This window comes from Amblyraja radiata, chromosome 7 (assembly GCF_010909765.2).
Source record: "Amblyraja radiata isolate CabotCenter1 chromosome 7, sAmbRad1.1.pri, whole genome shotgun sequence".
NCBI lineage: Eukaryota > Metazoa > Chordata > Chondrichthyes > Rajiformes > Rajidae > Amblyraja > Amblyraja radiata.
Genome location: NC_045962.1, coordinates 51,084,871 through 51,104,008, shown reverse-complemented (window position 1 = coordinate 51,104,008; position 19,138 = coordinate 51,084,871). Strand labels below are relative to the sequence as shown.

At 42.7% G+C, this 19,138-nt stretch overlaps 1 protein-coding gene across 4 annotated transcripts in view; it reads left to right on the top strand.

Annotated features, from left to right (window-relative positions):
• cdk15 (cyclin dependent kinase 15) overlaps positions 1 to 19,138 on the top strand; it is a 34,883-nt gene continuing 15,745 nt past the window's right edge. The window contains exons 1-8 of one of the 4 annotated variants that reach the window (XM_033024469.1): positions 1 to 98; positions 3,897 to 3,928; positions 9,352 to 9,501; positions 10,592 to 10,686; positions 12,546 to 12,625; positions 14,450 to 14,544; positions 16,283 to 16,345; positions 18,040 to 18,163. In XM_033024469.1, the coding sequence (XP_032880360.1) occupies positions 12,583 to 12,625; positions 14,450 to 14,544; positions 16,283 to 16,345; positions 18,040 to 18,163 (325 nt within the window). In that variant the 5' untranslated portion in view covers positions 1 to 98; positions 3,897 to 3,928; positions 9,352 to 9,501; positions 10,592 to 10,686; positions 12,546 to 12,582. Of the gene's footprint in view, positions 99 to 582; positions 762 to 3,896; positions 3,929 to 4,489; positions 4,977 to 9,351; positions 9,502 to 10,591; positions 10,687 to 12,545; positions 12,626 to 14,449; positions 14,545 to 16,282; positions 16,346 to 18,039; positions 18,164 to 19,138 lie in introns of those variants that run through there. The other 3 variants (XM_033024468.1, XM_033024467.1, XM_033024466.1) reach the window with 3 other exon arrangements.

Here is a 19,138-nt window from a genome sequence, read left to right as displayed (position 1 = left end):
CAGGCACCTACCCCAGCCGATTTGTGGTTTATTGGCCTTATTGTTCACCTCAGAATCCACAATACTAGAGAGGAAACTAGACTGTCTGAGAGAAAAAGGTATGTCCATGTTTAGGGGTGGGACTGGTGTGATGTTAGTTAGTGTCTGTGCTTGGTTTGTGTTCTGAGGCTAAATTTTTGTGTCAAATTTATTTTGAGCATTAATTTGACAGTCTATTACATTTAATTGCCATGCTCTCTGTGCCGGGGCTTGCTTGCCTGCCGGGATTTTCTATGAAGTTACTTTGTAAGTGGGGTTACATTTTCTGATGCGGTTAGTTTGAGCACTGAGTTTAATTTTGCTGGTGCTGGGGTTAGTTTGATGACTGCGCTTTGTTTGCTTGTGAGCTGGGATTAATTTGGGTGCTGCGACTCCTGTTTAGCAACAATTTTAATTTGTCTGTGCTGGGGTTAGTCTGGATGCTCTGTTCAAATTCTGTGCCGGCATCAGTTTGCCTGTGTGGTAAGATGCTGAGGAGAGCTGCATTTTCTCGTATGCCCGGGAGGGAGAGATAGTCAGTGTGAGCACACACACACGGGGCAGTCAACATCAACGCTGTGCAACGGCATCTCTGTGCTGTTCCGAAGCAGCAGCTGCCGGGATAGGCAGGCTGCCGTGGATGCTGGGGGCAAGCGTTGTGCCGAGTCAATGAATCAGACCCGGCACCGTCGTTGGGATGAAGAATCTCAGGCAGGCTGCATCAGAGACTCTGACTCGGTTAGGTGAGCAATGAACACAGCACCACGGAGCAGGCGGAGACAACCCGACCCAAACACCTGCCGCAGGCCATGGCACAACAGGCCCTGTCCCCTCAATATTAGCTGGCCTCTGAGACATTCCCGCTCTTGAAACCAAAGATATTAGGGCTTGAAACCCTCGGCGCAAATCACCGTTAACCCTTCGAGGTCAAGGACACACTGTTCTCTCCCTTCTCTTGCAAGCAAGAGAAGGAATAGATGTTGTCTAGCATGGGATTACACAGTATTGGGCGGCTGTTTCCGAAATAAAATGATTTTGAGCCTTGGATGAAAGTCCAAATGTAAAGGAACAGTCCCATCCGATGATTGAGACGACATTCAACAACCAATGTGGAGCTGATCTCCCAAACCCTTGCTGAGATCCTTGCTTTTAATCCTTGCATTCTAATCTGTTGGAGTGTGCGTGTGCAGTATGAGAGGGGGTTGGAGTGGTTGCAAGCTGTTGGGTAAATGATCTTAGATAAAGCATCTTCCAGAGGAGAAGAAAAATGTCCCCAAAAACATGAGTGGAAAGTGATTATATTGCTGGATTAACAATGTAGAGAATGTAAATTTAAAACTAATTACTATTCAATCCAGGAGATGATCCAATGGCTTTTAGGGAAATAAATGTGCTGTTTAGTCAGGTTAAGATGTGATTTTATTCTTGAACAAACCTGACTGGCTGTTATTTGTCCTCCGAAGTGGCTGTTCAACCCTTCATTCTTCACAAGTTGTTCAAAATTTACCAACACATTCTCAAGGCAGTGGAAATGGGCAACAGATGCTAGCCATGTCAGCAATCCTTCGTCCCAATAGTGGAACAGAATAGTGGAACAGCGGATCAGGAAGAATTTGAACAGATAGAAACAATGCTATCAAATTTAAGGATTGCTTTGAGAGTGGTTTTGTTATGGTATTTTATTCTTGGCTGGTTCAATTTATGTAGAGATTTAGTATTAATCCTCAAGTGTGTACAATAATTACACCAATTGTGTGATTATTACAATGACGCCTAGACACTAACGACTGACCGTGTAACTGGTTAATGCAAGGTTGCACTGGGTGTAGGATGAAATGTTTTAGAGAAACAAGATTTTTTTTCCACAACTCTTGACATACTAACCACCAAAATCAATTAATCTCTGTTTGTAAATTTTCATTTGTCTTTTTAAGGATGGAGCTTTCAGATTTCCAGTGCCCTTTGAGTGAAGAATGGTTTTCTAACACGATTTCTCTGCATTTACCTTATCAACTACTTTGATTACTTTAATACCCACAATTAATACATGGCATGATCTTTGATATTTCACTTATGTTTTGTCAATGCAAGTTGACCTCATACTGCAGCAGCAGTATTGTTATAGTGCCCCACACCAAACTCCACCATGATTTCCCCTCTCCTTCTTGCCCCAGAACTGAATGCATTAACGTCCATAGACTTCCCCATTGTGCTGTAACCGGCACAGGACCTCATTGTAAAAGAGTTGGCTGACCTTTAGGAATCCCGTGGCCTTTTTTAACTAGGTCTTTGGCCATTTCTGATGCATCTTTGACAATCTCACTGCCTGGTTCACTGGAAGGGTAAGGAAAGGGAGGCTGGGAAATCTAGATCTGAGTGTCAGCATTTCTGTTAGTGCGGAGGAGAGGCTTAGGTTGTTTCTGGGATGGCTTTTACCAGCTGAATCACCGTGGTAATAACACATGCCCAGGTATGAGTGACAGTTTTAAGGTTAACATACACCAATTTTCTGGAACAAACAGCTTTGTAAAATTAAAGGGTTTGGAATAAAACCCTTATGCTGTAGAGCATGAAAGATTGCCATGGAAACTAAGTTGGTTGCCGTAGCAAACATTGCATCCAGTAGGATGGACTTACATTTTCACTTCTCTCTGAAAGGAGGCAATCTTTGCAATTTATAAAGTGAGGTGAGGTACTTTATTGTGTGGAGCTGGTAAATGCTCAGAGCTTGTGCTTCATAAATTAAAGTTCCAGAGCGCTGGCAGGCTCTTTCTGTATCAATCATGGTTGAAAAGTCAAGTACTTGGGAGACATAGTCATTATGCTTGCCGTCTCCACAGGTGGTATAGGAACCTAGTACTGGATAAGAAAAAAATCATTCAGGCACTTTCTAAGCTCCCTTTTAATTTGCTTTATGGCAGGATCAGCCTCTTCCTAATGACTGGTGTGTGGATTCTGCCCTTCCAGTGACTGAAAAAACTACAAAACCATTTGACTGATCCTGGCATAAAGCAAATTAAGAGGGAGTTTAGAAATGTATTATATGTAGTCAGCAGACAATGGTTCAATTAGAATCTCTCTCGTGATAAATTATTTAACAGAATAAAGAAAATAACTCAGAATAGTGCTGGGAATTATACCAAAGGAATATGAGCAAAGCTGAGAAAGATCCACTGTCAAAAACAATGTAGCATAAATACCCAGCAGTAATTATTTACTTAAAATTATAAATGAAACTGCAAAGAATGAGCTTAGTTCAATGCAGAAATTATTTTACCATTGGAATGTTTTTCAATTTTGTGTATATGTGTTACAGTGAATTGAATTAATGGCATCAGAATGATGATGTGTTTCAATTTTGTGAGGAGGAGGAGTCAATCTGGCAGAAGGTTAGGCTTCATTTGTGTGGGATGTTGGGGGAGGGAGAGGGCTGGTGGTGCTTAATCCATCAGAGGAAGGGGTTTCAATGGTAAAGTTGATATCTGTGGATCAGCCCTGAAAGCAAACACCATAATTTCCTCTCTCTTATCAGTTCAGATGTCCTAAAACGTCCTCTCAATTCGTCCCATTAGCTACAAGCTGCAGAGTGCAAAAATATTAGTCTCCAGGCTCTTCTCCTGCTTGAATCCTGACCCCCTGTTTGTAGTTTCCACCCAGTATTGAACGTATTCCAAAGGTTTAATTTGTTCAATCCTGGCAATGATCAGGATTGTATTACAATAATATTTTTGGCCTTTTGTGCAGAGTTTGATACCTACAGCAAAACATTCCCTATTGTGCTCTCATTTCAGACTCTGCTTTTGTTGAACAACTAACCATTCACTGTTTTTGAGCACTCATCCTTTTAGAGAATTCACTCTGTACTTTATTCTCAACAGGTCTGACACACCATCATCCTGGATATAAAGAGGTAAAGGTCACATATCTTGTTTTCAGATGGTGGATGCATCTGGCAAGGTTGCTGCGTATTGGCCATCCCCAGAGCTGATTGTTGGCGCTGATGTGTCACAAAGGTGGGAGGGATAGGAGGAAGAGAAGGAAGACGACAGATGGCACAATGGGCTAAGTGTTCGGCTGGCAACCTGAAGGTGGCCGGTTCGAATCCTGCTTGGAGTGTGTACTGTCGTTGTGTCCTTGGGCAAGACACTTCACCTACCTTTGCCTGGGACTAGAGATGGAAATTAGCTACTGATTGGCTACAATCTCGCATATTTACATGCAAAATGTTCATTAATATGCACTGTCCCTATAAACAAAACATTATAAACAAACATTAAGAGGAGGAGGAGGAGGAGGAGGAGTGGAGATCATGAGCCTAGCTTTGGGAACTCCCCCAACTGTGCTGAAGCTCTTCCTTTGGAGGCTCTACCTCCTCATTGGTGCCTGCCACCACCCCCCCCCCCCCCCCCCCTCTCCTGGCCTGTCCATATTTGACCCTTTGAGCCTCCCTTATGGCCTCTAGCCACTGTCTTCTGGTCCCTGCACCAGCTCACTGGAAGTTTTCAATGACAAATAAACAAAATGCAATATTCATGATGTCATGCCAGTACACTCCCTTTCCATTTTTCTGTCTGCCTCTCTCTGTACTGAATGCCCCCACCCCCTTAGCCTCTTTCTTGCCTGGATTTGGATTTAACTAAACATGGACCAGCCTCCAGCTTTCCAATCTGCCTGCTCGGCCTTTAAAACTAGGCAATGCTTGGGTTGGCTGCAGCACACAGAGAGAGCTGTGTGTTTTGTTTTAGAGTTGCTTGCATTCCTCCATGAAAGAGGACTGTGTGACAGGTCACAGGACCAGGCCTTGTGACTGAGGCGAGCAGTGATGGGATGGTTTGAAGTCGAGCAGGAAAGGGCCTTTGCTGTGAAAGGAAATGCCCCAGTGGGTAAGAATCTGCTGCTGTCCAAGGCCAGAGTCCAGGCTGGAGAGCCTCGAGTGTTCCAGGAAGGCTTCCTTTGAGGTAATATCAACCTGATAAGGGGAATGAGGAGGGATTTATTTAGCCAGAGGGTGGTGAATCTGTGGAATTAATTGCCACAAAGGGCTGTGGAGGCCAATACATTTTAAATGGAGATTGATAGGTTCTTGATTAGTGAGGGCATCAAACATTATGGGGAGAAGGCAGGAGAATGGGATTGAGAGGAAAAATTAAATCCACCATGATTGAATGGCAGAGTAGACTCGATTTGGCCAAATGGCCTAATTCAGCTCCTATGTCTTATGGTTTTCACCAGTCATTAGGAATATGAAGAGACCGTGGTAAATAGAGAATACAAAATAAAATTAAGGTTATCTAGATTAGGTAAATGAGGGAGACCACATGAGGCTCTCTTTGCTGTATATAACTCTGTATCAAAAGTCCATCACAGTCTCAAAAAGTGAAAAGCAAGTGTAAATACATAGAATGAGCAGCAAAAGGGAACCACAGCCTTGAGAGCAGTGCAGCAGAAACAAAATTCAGATCCACAAAAATAGTGGGTTTAAATTTTCAATCCAATTCAATGATTGCATTTAGATTAGATTTGTGGTTTGGTACTTTACATTTTGTTGTTTTCCCACTGTTGATTAATGTTTGCAACATAGGAATCAGGATGTTATCATTTTCTGGAAATAATCTTCATAAAAAGTGGCTACATAATAGGATTTCTTTGTAAAAAGAGGGGGATAATTGCAGACTCCGGATGTTAACTGATTGATTTAATTGCCCTTTATATCTGTACTCTTGTCGGTTTTTCGTCCAGTATCATACAGTGTAATACGCAGGAAACATGAAGAACTGTGGAACATGTAACTGGCTCATTTTTTTTTAAAGTTCTTTTTAGACTGCAAACAATGATAAGCTTGTGATCAAGCACATCGTAAATTAAATCACATTATTTACCATCTTTACAGCCTTTCATAATAATCAAAACATAGTTTGGCAAGTTTGATTCCCGTCTTGAATTCACTTTGATCTTTCTAAAATTCAGTGCTGCTTGTGCTAATCTTAGTGACTCAATAGATGTTGGTGATGTAGAATGCATCTCGTTTTTCTGAAGGTCTCACTTCTTGTCTCTGCTCATTCATTGTTTGTGGCAGCTCTTTAAACCATTGTAGGACTCGTCACTGGAGTACATTCAAACTCAAAATGAACTTCTCCCTTTAAAGTAATGTGTCTTCCTGTTTGCTTTGTTTCAACTGCCTTTCCCCCAGCTTCCAGACTTGGCTGAACCAGACTGAAACGCACTCCTGGCTTTTATATGCATTGATAGTGGCAGGCGTGTCCTCTGGAATGAACCGAGACATCAACTAATTGTGAAAGAAAATCCGAGAGCCAAAACTTTGTAATAATATTTTAAGTGCTATTCACGACTTTTTCTTTAGTCTCTTTTTTTACTGTCCAAACTAACCTCCTAGCATTTTTGTTTGAGGATGATGAGGAGACCTGATGTGTATTCTTACTTAGTTTCATAAACTACTCATTTGGAAAGACCAAAATTACAGCCTCCTCATGAGATGACATCTTGGAATGTGAGTTCTTCTACTGTGTCTTTGATGGTGTAGCATGACCCTACATACTTTGCTGCAAACCATTTTGATTGATTGCCCACCAAGATGCTGCCCGTGACTATCTTGTTGTGATCAAGATGGGCATTCTGGGGACCCCTTCACACTTGGGCTGGTGATCTTGAAGCTTGTGATCTGCAGTCTTGGCAATTGTACACTAACTGGACTGCTATTGTGCAGGAAGGAACTGCAGATGCTCGTTCCAGAGATGCTGCCTGTCCCACTGAGTTACTCCAGCTTTTTGTGTCTATCTTCTGCTATTGTGCAGTTGTGTTTAATTGTGTGGTTATGTGAGAAAGATTAACTTTGAAGCAGGCAATTGTGCACCCAGATCTTGAGATATAAGCAAAAAATGTTTATTGTCTACAGCTCGGTTGAAGATTATTTTGGGCACCACAACGGGTGTTGCCCGCATATTGTTTGCAGTTTTGACCAAAACATTGTGTCACTTGTGTTTGTTTACCTATTCCGCCACTTGATCCTTTGGGCCATATGATACCAGTCTAGGTATGCAATAAATCTTGACATTTGGCTTAATGTCCATATGGGCTTTGTGTCCCTTAATCCTTGTCTATAAATCCTTAAACAAATTTGCAAATTGCTCTGGAGGCTTCTCAAGATGATTTTTGGAAGTGTTCATTCTTCTAATCCCACTTTTATTCTGCAAGACAATCTTTTCCTGACAGATCTTGCATGTTTGTATAATTAGTTAATATAAATGATCACCTTCCTTTTATGATCATATGCTACATGTCACATCTGACCAAATGTTTTGGAATATTTTATCAACACCTTGCCTAGCCTCTTAGTATACATATCTCTGGCCACAATTAAGTAGTCAGCTGCTGTACCGATGCTGGTTTCTGTTTTCAGGTTATTAACGTTCAATTTGATTTTAGAAAAACTATTTTCCCCTTAATGCAGCTAGTGACAAGTGTGCTATTATACCACCCATCAGGTTGTTCACCAGCTTTACTGTGATACAAGTCTCCTTATTGTAGCTTTCTTTTGTTAGTATTGTTCTTGCTCACCTGGCTGACATTATTCTGGCTGGCAATCCAGGTCTAGCTTTACACATGGAGGCTCTGTGCCCTTGTTACAGTATTCTGCTGCTGTAAACAAGCACATTTGAGATTATGTGGGCTACGGCTTTCCTGGATGCTTGACAATTCATATATCCATGTGACTCCAACTGAATGTTGGCGCTCCCACAATTGCTACTGTCCTATATCCTTGTTAGCGCATTAACACTGAACATTAACATTGAAACTAGGTGTGGTTGAAATTCTTTGGGATTTTTAGAAGCTGCTTCCATCACTAAGGCTGTTTTACATACATGTTCAAACATTCATTTATTTATTTCTTCAGGGCTAAAAAGGGATATTTGCACCTGTGATGCTGCTGTAAGCAAGATTTTCACTGTACCTGGACATCACTGTACTTGTGCACATAACAAACTGGATTTGACTTGAGAAATTTTGACCCAGGCAAACCTTGGAGAACAGCTGTCAGTCCCATTCTCCGATTTAACAGATAGGTTTGATTGAAATGACTTGTTTGTTCAACTGCACACAAAGTTGTCCTGCAGTACCTGGTTCAGGAAAGTGCTAAAATGATAATGTCATGACACATTTTTTAACACTGTTAAATAATCACTACTGGTCTTCTCTGACCGTTGGTGACTGTTTTTAATTTTAGCATTTTCTACAATTCTGAGTGTGCGTTATTAAAGTGATTAATCCTCCATCATCTCATCGAATACAACATCTATTGTATCATGTGACATAGGAGGTCTGCTACATGGCTGAAGCACCAGAACACACCACAATAATGTTTTTTTTTGTTGAAGTTTTATGGTTTCATTTTGAGCAGGTACCATGGTACATTTATCTTCAATTTTAGTGATATTTTTTGTCCCGAAAACATTTCATCCATTCTGCAGAACAATAGAAAGGCTCTCATTGACTTCAAGGCTCCCTTCAATCGGGCCTGATTGTGTTTGCACTGCTGTCTTGCAACAGTCCTACTTTATCATTGCAAGGCCTAAATCGGTAATCCCAAACACACTGTCTTTATTCCCTGTACTGGATTCCAAATTGAAATTGGTGAGATAACTCACGCGGACAGATTAATGACTTTAACTTTACTACTTTAAATCTTCCATTCTTCTCATTGCCATTGCGGTATCTGTACCTTGAGGGGGCCTTGGTGCAGTTATGTGCTGAATAATAGGTGAGAAACACAAAGAGTTCTAAAAAGTGGGAGGTTTGTTCAGAATTCTCATCCAAAATGCCCAGTAAAAAGCTCAATCAATCACATCAGAAATTATGTTATACTTATTTACATAATTCCACCATCCATGCAGTTGTTTCTCACTTTATTGGGAGCTGTGATAATCCTGCATTCAACCAGCCCCATTGACACTGGAAGTTGGGTTAACCTGGCTCAAATGCTAGTACCCCTCCTCTCTATGCAAGAGGATACCAATGCATTTAATTACAAGCCCTGCATTTGTGGCAGATTATCCCAATCCCCCTTTTATGGGCTTGGGGACATGTTTGTGCCTGGGATCCACAACTTTCTGACTCGGATGAGGTATACTACTGAGCCAAACTATAAAGGCAAGAAAGTTGGGATGGTCACTGGACATCACGTGACATTACAGGTCCCTGGAGCAAAGGTCAGCAGACTGTTTGTGCCCTAAATTCAAGATTTAATGCAGAGATGGTGATTATTCAGCATTCAGCTCTGCACTATCTCAATACTAACGTTGTTTTCTCTTTTTGCAGCTGACTGAGGTCACTGAGTCGCCAAGAAGTCCATTTGTCTGCGAGCCCCGCCTGTACCACACGCTGCAGGCCCGGAAACTCACTGGGCACAGGAACCGCAGCAACAGCATTCCGATAGGGTGCAAGAACTACACACAGGGTCACCAATGGGTACACTGCATCAACACTAGCCTCTGTACGACAGACCCTCTAACCCTTAATAGTCCCTCCGCTGATCAATTTAACAGCACTTCCTAATCAATATGACACCCCTCCTCCAAACTGAGACAGATCCTCTTCCAAATAGTAGAAACATAGAAAATAGGTGCAGGAGGAGGCCATTCGGCCCTTCGAGCCAGCACCGCCATTCATTGTGATCATGGCTGATCATCCACAATCAGTAACCTGTACCTGCCTTCTCCCCATATCACCTTGACTCTGTAGCCCCAAGAGCTCTATCTAACTCTCTTTTAAATTTATCCAGTAATTTGGCCTCCACTGCCTTCCGTGTCAGAGAATTCCACAAATTCAGAACTCTGGGTGAAAAAGTTTTTCCTCATCTCAGTTTTAAATGGCCTCCCCTTCATTCTTAGACTGTGGCACTGGTTCTGGACTCCCCCAACATTGGGAACATTGTTTCCTGCATCTCGTACGTCAGTCTTACCTCTCATAGCCTATAGACAGCACTCCTTTGCCAATCTGAAGGATAACTCCTTTCTCTCATGTTCAAAGAGTATTCAATGGGCTCTCAAACCCCACTTCCCACCTCCCTGCTCTGGCCCACTTACCATCTTATGTTATTTAGGTATCCTCCGCAGCTCCCTTAGCCTTTTCTGTATTGTGAACGGTGTCAGCTATGGCTCAGTGGGTTGCAATTTTGTCTCTGAATCAGAAGTTGTGGGCATAGGTCCTACTCCAGAGACTTGAGCATGTAATCCTGGCTGCAATCCAGTGCAGTATTAAGGGAATTGTGCACTGTCAGATGCACCCTTTTTTTGGATGAGATGCTCAATGGAAGTTCCATTTACCCATCTGGAAGAGAGTGGACCTCTCTGATATCCCTCAACCAAACTATCAAGTCAATTCCTCTTTATGGGGATTTACATTATGCAGATTATCTCCCTCTTTTCCTACATCGCAATTGCGACTGCTCTTCAGAAGTATGGCATTGGCCTTAAAGCGATTAACTATATATCTTCAGGTGACAAAGGGGGAAAGTGTTCACCCAAAGGAAATTGTGATATTAGTTTCTTTTTTCCAGCAAAGTGGCCTACGATTTGGAACAGCAGCCTCTTACCTAAACCTAGAGAAACTGGGGGAAGGATCTTATTCTACGGTGTACAAGGGGATTAGCAGGTTTGTTGTGAAGGCTTCAATTTTCTAGTTAGGACTACTCTACCCGTACATAAACTCTTTGAAATATGTTGTGAGTCAATATCCAAGATGATGTTTGTCCAAATTAACAAACATTTGCATGCAGTTTTCCGGAAGAGGAGTAACAAAGAGTAAAAGATAAACAGGAGAGTCATAGGGCACCCTTTTTCTAGCTCACAGATCTCAGAATCTGTCCCGCGCTAAATAGAAACATAGAAAATAGGTGCAGGAGTAGGCCATTTGGCCCTTCGAGCCTGCACCGCCATTCAATATGATCATGGCTGATCATCCAACTCAGTATCCCGTACCTGCCATCTCTCCATACCCCCGATCCCTTTAGCCACAAGGGCCACATCTAACTCCCTCTTAAATATAGCCAATGAACCGGCCTCAACTACAGTCTGTGGCAGAGAATTCCAGAGATTCACCACTCTCTGTGTGAAAAATGTTTTTCTCGTCTCGGCCCTAAAAGATTTCCCCCTTATCCTTAAACTGTGACCCCTAAATCTCTTACACTTGTTGACTCTAGTGGAAGTAGTACTAGTATATCACGTCTCCTCCCATACATAGTATCAGCCCAGTTAATTTGATCTGGTCTCTTATTATCCACCATCTTCAGTATTTCTTCACCCATGTTTTCCTGTGAAAGCATACAATTCTTGTTCTGATTCCTGGCAACCCATTCCACAGTCATCAGTGTTTTGCAAGCCATCTATCTGTGCGTTCTCAGATTGTTTTTGATTATCTTCTTTATGCTCAAATGATTGATCTCTTGAGAGCAGCCTGGACCCAGCACTAACATCTCGCACACTCCATTTTCATCGTTCACCTAATATGAAAAGCCCACTATTGACTCTAATTCTAGCTGTTGACAACCAACTCTCAAACTATGTTGTTATATATCCTATTCTTTAATACCAAGCTTTTAAATACTGAAGATGAAGCTCGTGTAAGACATCTTATTAAATGCCTCTGGAACAACCATTTACATCACTTCCACCACATTCTCCAAATGTTAAAGCATGACTCATTTAATTTGTTTTCACTGTTGATCTGTGCTGAACCCATGTATTTCTGAACAGTCACTGACTTTATTCCGAAACCAACTAAATTCTGCTTTCTTCCTAATGATCATTTTGCGAATGACTTTAAAATGTCAGATGGAGATGAATGTCAATGGATTTAAATGATGCTATATTAACCAGGTCATTTGGTTTCTTAAAAACCTTTTGATTTCCTAACTCTGGAAGCTGGAATCTGGATCTCGTATTTAGGATTTTCGGAGAGCCTCATCTTTAGCTTTGGCAGATAGACAACATTAGATATACTTTGAGACAGATGTAAAACATATTTGGCCACATTTTAATAATTTTGTCAATAGTTATTGAACAATTTTATGATGCTTCAGATAAAATATGATGACAATAAATGTTATAAGGATCATAAATGTTAATAGTTCTGAAAATTGAATGGGTCAATCAGAAACCTGTCAAATTTTGTTTTCTTGCATTCAGTTTGCTGACCTGTGGTCTTCAAATATGACACTGACAATTTCCTGATTTGCTTAACTTGAATGTTTTGTAAGTTCTCAGCCATCTACTACTCAGCTGCTTGAAGCAGTTTTTTAGCAGACTTGGGACTTTTTTTCCAAGATCCAGGTAAATATTTATTCCTAAACATCGGCATTTTATCTGGATATCTTTATTATTAATAACTGACCTCTTCACTGTCATTCAAGCTATCTCAGTGTATGGGAACTACTGTGGAATATTACAGAGATCAGATTCTGTATTAAAATGACAGACTCAAAATGGTGGTAACGATCTTTTTACTGTATACAGGATAAATGGCAATCTTGTCGCCTTGAAGGTAATTAAGATGCAGGAAGAAGAGGGAGTTCCTTTTACTGCAATGCGTGAGGGTAGGTACAGTATAAGACTCTGGTTCTACATCTGTAAATCACTCCAGTGAAGAAACTTTGTAGACTGGGAGTGTTTTATGATGTAATTCCACTGAAGTAAGCATGTGTGATCAAGTACATTAACTATTACTAGTAGGGGATTATATAAACTTGAGGGAAAGTAATGCACCATAAATTATTACAATTTGGTGTTGGTGCAAAGTTAACTTCTTCTGAGACAGCCCTCAAGATTTAAGATGATCTGCTTTCATTCTGGCTTTGTCTGTTCTGAGGTGGTTGATGTGGCCTTTTCCTAATGGCTAGGGTGTAGATTCTGCCCATCCAGATGCACAACAAATATGATCTTCATTGGTCCACTTCAAGAAAAATAGGGGCAGCAGCACAGTGCTCTGTTGTGGTGGAAAAGTAGCGCAACGGTAGAGTTGCTGCCTTACAGCACGAAAGACCCAGGTTCAATCCTGACTATGGGTGCTGTTTGTATGGAGTTTTACATCTCCCTGTGACCGCGTGGGTTTTCTCCAGGTGCTCCGGTTTCCTCCCACTCTCCAAAGACATACAGGTTTGCAGGTTGATTGGCTTCTGTAAAATTGTAAATTGGCCCTAGTATGTAGGATAGTGCAAGGGTATGGGGGATCACTGGTCGATGTGGACTCAGTGGGCAGAAGGGCCTGTTTCCCCAATGTATCTCTAAAGTCTAAAGTCAACATCTGACCCAGTGCAAAGCATTTATCAGCCTAAAGCCTTCGACCCATCAGTTGGAGGGTTCTGTGGAGCACCTCCTCTTTTGGCTATCAATAACATAGCGTTTCCATGCTATGCTTGGTCCTCGTTATTCATCCCACCAGTCTCCATATCCCATAGATCATTTTCACTACATTCAACATGATTCCACCACCTGGCCCCATCCTTTTCCATATTCTGCAGATACCTCTCTCCATAGTTTCTTAGTGCTCTCATCCCTCCTCATTGGCCCTCCGCTCACAGGAACATTTCCCTACAACCAAGATTTAACACCTGCCCCTACACATCTGCCTCTCACCTCCATTCAGAGACTTCAATAGCCATTCCAGGTGAGCGAGGTTTACTTGTGTCTCTTCCAACCTCATCTATTGCATTAGATATTCCTGATGTGGCCTCTTCTTCATTAGCGAGATGAAACATAAACTGGGTGACTGTTTCGCCAAACAATTGTGCTCCATCCGCTAAGGTCTGCTGGAGTTCATGGTTGCTAGTTATTTGAATTCCCTTTTTCGTTCCAATACCGATCTTTCAGTCCTCGGCCTCCTCTACTGCCAGAGAGAGGCCATACACAAACTGGAAGAGCAGCACCTCATATTCAGCTTGGTAGCCTACATCCCAACAGCATGAATGTTGAATTCTCCAATTTTTGGTAAACATCTCCCTCCCCTGCAATCCACCTCCGCATCCACCTTTTGCCTACTTCATCACTCTGTTCCTTTCCTCTCCTTCCGCTCGTCTCCCACCCGACTCTTCCCACTTTTCCTTTCAGCCCTGTGTAAGTAACAAAGGAACGGACCGTTTCACAATGCACCCACCTGTCTAATAGGCATCTCCTGTCCCACAGAATCTGCCGATTCCACAATGACTTCCAGTTTCAGAGTGTGTTTGTGTATTACATATATTGTGACGTCACTACTATGGATGATTGTGAAGTTAGGATGCAACAAAAAGTTCAGTAAATGCATTATAGTCAGGAGATTGGTCACTCAGAACGACTAGTGGAAACAGAATAGTTTGTTTGCCCAAAATTGTACCTATTCCTATAAAACATCTGGTGTGAGGCTGTCTCTGTCTTGTTTCCAGCATCCCTTCTGAAGGGCTTGAAGCACAGCAATGTGGTGCTTCTGCATGACATTATCCACACACAGGAAAACCTGACCTTCGTGTTTGAATATGTGGTGAGTGAATTCATCCAGCCCTGTACATTTGACCAAATGCAGCCATTGTGTAGAAGTTCAGTGTTAAGGTTGTATATTCAGAAGCACCGGTGACAATGGATTCAAGCCAGGAAGATTGGGAAGAATAAGTAATTCAGTATCTAGTGAGTAATTTAATATTTCAAAGCCAGCCGTTTGTAGAAACATTCAAGGAGGTGAAGCGATTCTGAATTTTGATATCTTGAACTAATAGCAATGTGAATTTAGACGTTGTTCCCTGTGCTTTCCAAGAGCAATGAGCAGACAAATGGGATATGATGCCATATAAAGAGATTTTGGAACTGGTGGCCAAGGGTATTGAAAAAGAGCTAGGCTTTGAGGACTGTTGTACAAAAGGTGGAGAGGCAGAGAGATGTAGGTGTGAAGTTCTAGAAAATAAGGAATTGAAGCAACATTTGCAGAGATGGCCACTGGAAATAATGATGTTAAAGGGGGGCAAAATTAAAGGATGCAAGAATTCTTAATGAGAATGTAACGAGTTTTGAATTGAACACAGGCAAGACAGAACCAGCAGCAATTCCTTCAGTGGGTCATGTGTACATTAACTAGAATTATCACTGGATTAGAATTAGTGCCCAGAGTGCTGACTATTGCTCTCTGCATCTTAACTTGCGTCAATTCATACTGAACTACTATGGCTCTCCTCTAGCAATGCCTCATTTGTAAGCCATTTCCCAGTCTCTGTATATTTTCCCACCCCATCTAGTGATCCCCAAGCAAGTTTATCCATCTGTCATAGAGCAGATTTTTCACATCTTTGACACACTAACCATCCCCATTTGCTGTGCTCCACCGCTTGGAGATGAACTTTCCTAATGTTCTTCAGTATTCCAAACATTCGTTGTTAAACTCCTTCTTTGAAAATGGCACTCTTCCCTGAATGTCATTGCAACAAAGTTGCATCCACTCTCCTCCCTCGTCCTGCTGGCTGGGTGTCCAGGGTCACCCCACCTTCCAGTGGTGTGACCAGAGTTATCCTCACACCCTCAGTTGTGTCCAGAGTTATCCCTGCACCACGGGTGTCTGCCAAGAGTCATCCCCACACCCCCAGCTGTGTGTCAAGAATTATCCCGACCCAAACCCCCCACCTGTGGTCCCTACCTCTCCCTCTGCTCTGTGTACAGTATTGTCCACCATCCCTTCAACTTTGTGTCCAGAATTGTTTTTATACAGGCAAAGTTACAGGAGGAGAAAATGTTGAAATTGTCATGGCTACAACTGTGAAACAGTTGGAATATTGCTAAGAATTTAGATAATAAGGGGAAGAATATTTGTGAATATTAGTTCTTAACCTGGGGGTCGTGATGCCCCAGGGGGGTCGCTTGGGTCTTTGCTGCGGGTCATGACGGGGACACAAATAACATATCAATTTGTTGAGTCCATGTTTAGGAACCTAACAATGGTACATACCACATACAGTATTTTGTTTGCGTTTGTGCGTACTGGTGCCAAAAAGGTTAAGAACCACTGGAACTTTAACAGGATGGATAGGTATTTGTTCTCTGATGTTTGGAATCAATGGCACTTATGCTGACAGTGCCGTGATATGCTAGCTTAGGAACCTGTTTTCTTTATGGCGAAGATAGTCACAAAAAGCTGGAGTAACAGGCAGCATCTCTGGAGAGAAGGAGTGGGTGATGTTTTGGGTCGAGACCCTTCTTCAGACTACTCCTGACATACTATGTTTTGTTCCTTTCAGCAAACAGATCTTGCCCAGTATATGACACAGCATCCAGGAGGTCTACACACACACAACGTTAAGGTAAAAGAGGTTCTGGCTCCAGTTTCACTACAGCTGTTAATAATTCCAACACTCTCTGGGATTAGTTGGTGTTTGGGTGGTGTCTGGGATCAGTTTGTGTTGAGCACATCCTGTTTCTCTATTCATGCTGGTCACGCTCTGGTTCTGTTATATCTGGTTTTCCTCCACTGCCCTCTGGCTTCCCCGAGTTACAATTCTGCCAGGGCTGGTTTATCCTGCAATACCAAAAGATGAATGCAGTCCTCTAGATGGAGTCTCGTTGTGGTTCTGAGGAGCAACTCCATTCCCCCTTTCTGGTCTCTGAGATGAAGGACTACACTTCATTTCCCTCCTTGAATATTTTTGTGCCTTAAATTGCTGTTGCAAATGCCTGACAGTTTGCACAGTTGTTGAGGTAAGAAAATGTAAGGCTTTACTGGCATCTTGTGATCCCTTCTCACTCCTATGTGATTCGATACTAACTGCCTCCTAAAGTGCTTAGTTGCATCAAGCTGCTTCACTTATGCCCCTGTCCCACTTAGGAAACCTGAACAGAAACCTCTGGAGACTTTGCGCCCCACCCAAGGTTTCCCGGAGGTTCCCGGAGGTTTTTGTCAGTCTTCCTATCTGCTTCCACTACCTGCAACCTCCGGGAACCGCACGGAAACCTTGGGTGGGGCGCAAAGTCTCCAGAGGTTTCCGTTCAGGTTTCCTAAGTTGGACAGGGGCATTATAGTTCTGTAGGGAGGTGTCGGAAATCGTCCAGGTGTATTTGAGTGCCGGATGGAAGTTAGTAGTGAAATGGATGATGTATCTGCAGTCTGAAGAAGGGTTTCGATCCGAAACGTTGCCTATTTCCTTCGCTCCATAGGTGCTGCCTCACCTGCTGAGTTTCTCCAGCATTTTTGTCTACCTTTGATTTTCCAGCATCTGCAGTTCCTTCTTAAACAAAGTATCTGCAGTTCCTTCTTAAACACCTCTTCATCTTTGGGATGTGGGAGAAACCTGGAACACCCGGAGGAAACGGGGATCACAGGGATAATGTGCAAACTTCACACGGATAGGACCAGAAGCCAGGATTGAACCCAGATTACCAGACCTGTGAGGCAGTAGTTCTACCAGTTGTGCCACTGTGTTTAGTTTAGTTTAGTTTAGAGATACCGCACGGAAACAGGCCCTTCGGCCCACTGGGTCCGTGCCGACCAACGATCCCCGCACATTAACACTATCCTACACCCACTAGGGACAATTTTTACATTTACCAAGCCAATTAACCTACAAACCTGTACGTCCTTGGACTGTGGGAGGGAACTGAAGATCTCGGAGAAAACCCACGCAGGTCACAGGGAGAACGTACAAACTCCGTACAGGCAGCACTCGTAGTCGGGATTGAAACCGGGTCTCCGGCACTGCATTCGCTGTAAGGCAGCAACTCTACCACTGCGCCACCGTGACCGCCCGGTGCTGCCCCATTCTCGTCCAATTTTTTTCAAGGTTGACTACCATTTGTCAGCTATTGCTGGGGATACCTGGATGGCTCTCATCCCAGAGTGATAGAAAAAATGTCCAGTGAAACCTCACTGCAGTTCTGGTCACCCCAAATGTGACAACTCCTCCATATATTGGCCCCACCGCAGGCTGGCCTGAACTGTGAGTGTGATCAGCTTTAGTTGTCCTCTGCTTCCCAATCTCAAAGCAGCGTCCTTCTCTTTCAGCTCTTCCTCTTTCAACTGCTGCGTGGCCTGGCATATATCCATCGCTGCCACATTCTGCACCGCGATCTCAAACCGCAGAACCTGCTCATCAGCTGTGTTGGAGAACTCAAACTTGCTGATTTTGGTCAGTATGTCCATGTTCTTGGGATGGAAAATGAATGTGCTGAAGGGGTGGGCTTTCATTTAGTGTACCAGAAGGATGGGATCTAGAGAAGAAATAATGAGTTGTTTCCTCCATTCTATCCCTTGTAGGTCATTGTATTGTTAGTGTCATCAAACCATTTTTGGGGGCCTTTTGCACCCCTCCCATTAGCATTATCCTGGTGCTAGGTGAGGCTCACATGATTACTCTTGATTGAGTCAAAAGATTATGTAATTCAGGTACCATTCCAAAAATATTAAGCTTTCATTCAGCACTGTGGAAGTGCTACCATTTTGGAGGTCTCATTGTTCAGATTAAACTTCTTATCATGGTACTGTTTGTTTCCTGGAGTGTACATAAAATAAGCCACGGAAGTATTTCTGGAAAGAGAAGGTAATGCCTGGAGTTGGGGATGGGTTTGTTTCTATTCTGTCCTCTGTTTAATATCACTAAACCAGTTTATCTGAAGCATCACATTAATGATTCTGGGAGCATGTAGCGGGCAAACCAGCTGTAATAACTCTTGCATTGCAACTGTAAAAAGGCTTCATAGAAACATAGAAAATAGGTGCAGGAGTAGGCCATTCAGTCCTTCGAGCCTGCACCGCCATTCAATATGATCATGGCTGATCATCCAACTCAGTATCCTGTACCTGCCTTCTCTCCATACCCCCATGATCCCTTTAGCAACAAGGGCCACATCTAACTCCCTCTTAAATATAGCCAATGAACTGGCCTCAACTACCTTCTGTGGCAGAGAATTCCACAGATTCACCACTCTCTGTGTGAAAAATGTTTTTCTCATCTCAGTCCTAAAAGATTTCCCCCTTATCTTAAACTGTGACCTCTTGTTCTGGACTTCCCCAACATCGGAAACAATCTTCCTGCATCTAGCCTGTCCAACCCCTTAAGAATTTTGTAAGTTTCTACAAGATCCCCCCTCAATCTTCTAAATTC